The following is a 2,958-nucleotide window of genomic DNA, read 5'->3' on the forward strand; positions in this document are numbered from 1 at the left end:
AAAAAAAAAAAAAAAAAAAAATCCTCCATTACAACAAAACTGGATGTGGCAGAGTATCGAGTTTAAAACAAGTGATTCTGATGAGGAGCCAGATCTGAGAACAGGTCTCTGGATCAGTGTCAGCAGCTCTGTGTTGTCTGCAGTTGTTAACATTGTTTTTTTTATATTTTCCATTAATAAGAGAATTGATTTTTTTTTTTTTTTTTTAAAGCAGCTGTTTAATGTTGCAGCTGCTGCTGGAAAAGTCAAACAGTTTGAAAACTGAGGTTCTTCAGACCCTGCAACACGTTCGTCTCTGAAGTTTGGGATGTTGGTATCAAAAACAAGCTTTTCTGTTGCGCGTACAGATTTGAACAACATTGATATATGTATATATATATATATATATATATATATATATATATATATATATATATATATAAAAATAATATCAGGTCTGAGTAAAACTGATTCTCACTTCATTAGTTTTAATTTTAATGCTGCTGATTTGACACAATCGTTTTCTTTACAATCACATTTTTTTAATCCGCATTTTCACTTTTTTTTTTTTTTTTTAAATGGATAAAAAGTTGCTTTAAAGTTGTTTATAGATGTTAAGGAATTGGGGATGAGTTTTCTGTCGGACAGGAATGTGATTTCCAGCCTCTGTACCTGCAGCAGCAGAGCACAGCTGAAACTGTGTCCACACACTCTCTTCATCGTCGCTGTGTTTGCGTGACTTGAAGTGATCTTGGTTAGCTTTCTAACAGAAACCCTGTGAACGTCTCCATCTGTGCTCTCTGTGCTGGTTGATGTGAACATGATGAAGCTCAGGACAGGAGCTGAGAGCAGCATGAGGATCATTGTGTTTAAATGACTCCGGAGAGACGTCTGCTGCTTCCTGTGAATGTGGGTTCATAGAGAACCAGGTTCTCTCGTGGTCTGGTTTTTACTGCCTGAACCTGATCCTGTGTGCATGTGTTGACGTCTGACTTGTCCCGTCCTCTCCGCAGCCCCATGTCCTACAGCAGCAGTCCCCAGCAGCCCAGCCCGGTCACCATGTCCATGGTGAAGGCAGAACCAGTGTCCCACTCGCCTCCGACCGGCACGCCCAACCACCACCGGGGGCCTTTGCAGGGAGACCTCAGGGACATGATCAGCATGTACATTCCTGGACCAGGAGGCGACGCCGGCGACCCCACGACTGCACAGAGGGGCTACACCAGCGTCCAGCAGCACTACCTCACTGGGACTGTCCCGCTCACACACATCTAGGACTGGAGCGGGACTGATGGGGGGGGGCGGGTAGGGGGTCGAACTGAGGGGGGAGAACCAGAAATGCTCATGATGCACAGCTGGCCGGACAGGAGGTGGAGTCTGGTGCGAAGGGGGGGCGGGGTTTAGACGGCGGACGGCGTCTCTCATACCGTCTCTCATGTGCCTGCAGACACAGACACACGATGTTTATATCACTGAACAGCTGTTTTTCTACCTCTTTGGTGCCACATCAGTTCAAATAAACACCCTCCACCACTGTGCCCCCCCCCCTCCGCCCTCCAGCAGACGTGACGACCGGGGCCACGCCTGTTTATTGTGTACATATTACAAAATGCTACTTTTGTCTTTTTTATATTTTTAGAACTTATTCATAATGAGTCAAAAGATTTTCCTTAAACACTTGTGACGCTGGCACTCACACAGCTCCACCACGCCCAGAGAGAGGCCGGGGGAGGGGAGGGGAGGGGAGGGGGGCTGTCCCGTCCCGTCCCGCTGTGTGGGCGGAGCTGGGAACAGCTGGGTGCCGGTGGGGAAACGGGAAGGAAATGCACAACTTGAATAACAGAGCTGTTTTTAAATGAACTCTTTGTGCCTTGGCTTTGGTTTTAGTGCTGTTTGTATTTTTATATTTCTCACTGCTGAAATCCTGTTGGACGACACGGAGGACACCTGTTGGACACCTGTTGGACAATCAGCACTGCATCCACAGGAAGTAAACACAACATAGCGGCTTCTACGATCGGAGGATGGAGAACCCTGGTTCCACATCCTGTGGGTCCAGATCCAGCAGAGTGTGTGTTTGCTGCCTGTGCCAGTTTTATTTGCTATAATTAGTTTTTAGGTTTTGACCTTCTGATGTAAATGATGTTGCGTTGTCGTGGCAACGTCTGTGTTTTCATTGTCACTTTGCTCTAGGCAGGAGTTGTGTTGTTTTTTTTTTGTTTTTTTTTTTTAGGCTCATTAAGTGAATTTAATATGAAACGGCACATTTCAGTTGTTCGACTCCAAACAGCAGGTTTAAGACTCGCAAGTTGCGTCTTCCACCAGGTCCACTGGACTGACAGAGGGACTTCAGACGTGTTTTATTTGAATCAGCTGTTTGTTAGAGAGGAAGTCTCAGACTAAATCTCCACCTTGTTTCCTAAAGTTTTTCACTTTCTATAAGATAATAAAGGAGTGTTTTTAATCAGCCTCTCTCAGCCTGACGCCTCTGTCATGTCTGTTTCTGTCTAACCTGCTGTCTCTGCTGCTACGGACCTAAAGGAAACTTTGATTTTCTGCAGACGCTCAGTATTGACTGTGCTAGATTCATCTCTAACTAAACATGCACTGGGAACAGACGCTGAGGAAGTGATGATGAATGTTTACACTGGTGCCCCAGTATTTTAAAAGTTAACTGTTGTACTGACGTTAGGATGAATCTCTTTGTGTGTAAATGCTGCCGTGTGTTAGACTTCCTCTGTGTAGCATCCGTGTAAATAATGTACACATTATTTTTAGGCTCTTATACTAAGAGTCTGATTCCTTTTTGATTAAAAAATCTTTGTTATGGGATTCATGACAATATTAATAAAAAGAACAAATCCTTTTTTCATTAATATCGTGTTAATGTCTTTGTCTTTATATATATGTATATAGAAATCTTCAGTAGCCACTTTATTAGGAACACACAGTTCCAATACAACAGCTTCAAACTTTCCA

The 2,958-nt window shown here is 43.9% G+C and overlaps 1 protein-coding gene across 1 annotated transcript in view; it reads left to right on the forward strand.

Annotated features, from left to right (window-relative positions):
- sox19b (SRY-box transcription factor 19b) overlaps window positions 1-1,275 on the forward strand; it is a 4,052-nt gene extending 2,777 nt beyond the window's left edge. The window contains exon 2 of the mRNA XM_023423809.2: window positions 993-1,275. Within this exon, the coding sequence (XP_023279577.1) occupies window positions 993-1,254 (262 nt within the window). The 3' untranslated portion in view covers window positions 1,255-1,275. The remainder of the gene's footprint in view (window positions 1-992) is intronic.
- Window positions 1,276-2,958: the final 1,683 nt, after the last annotated feature.

This window comes from Seriola lalandi, unplaced genomic scaffold, assembly GCF_002814215.2.
Source record: "Seriola lalandi dorsalis isolate HSWRI2012SDOR001 ecotype SW California unplaced genomic scaffold, Sedor1 jcf7180002054694, whole genome shotgun sequence".
Taxonomy (NCBI): Eukaryota; Metazoa; Chordata; class Actinopteri; order Carangiformes; family Carangidae; genus Seriola; species Seriola lalandi.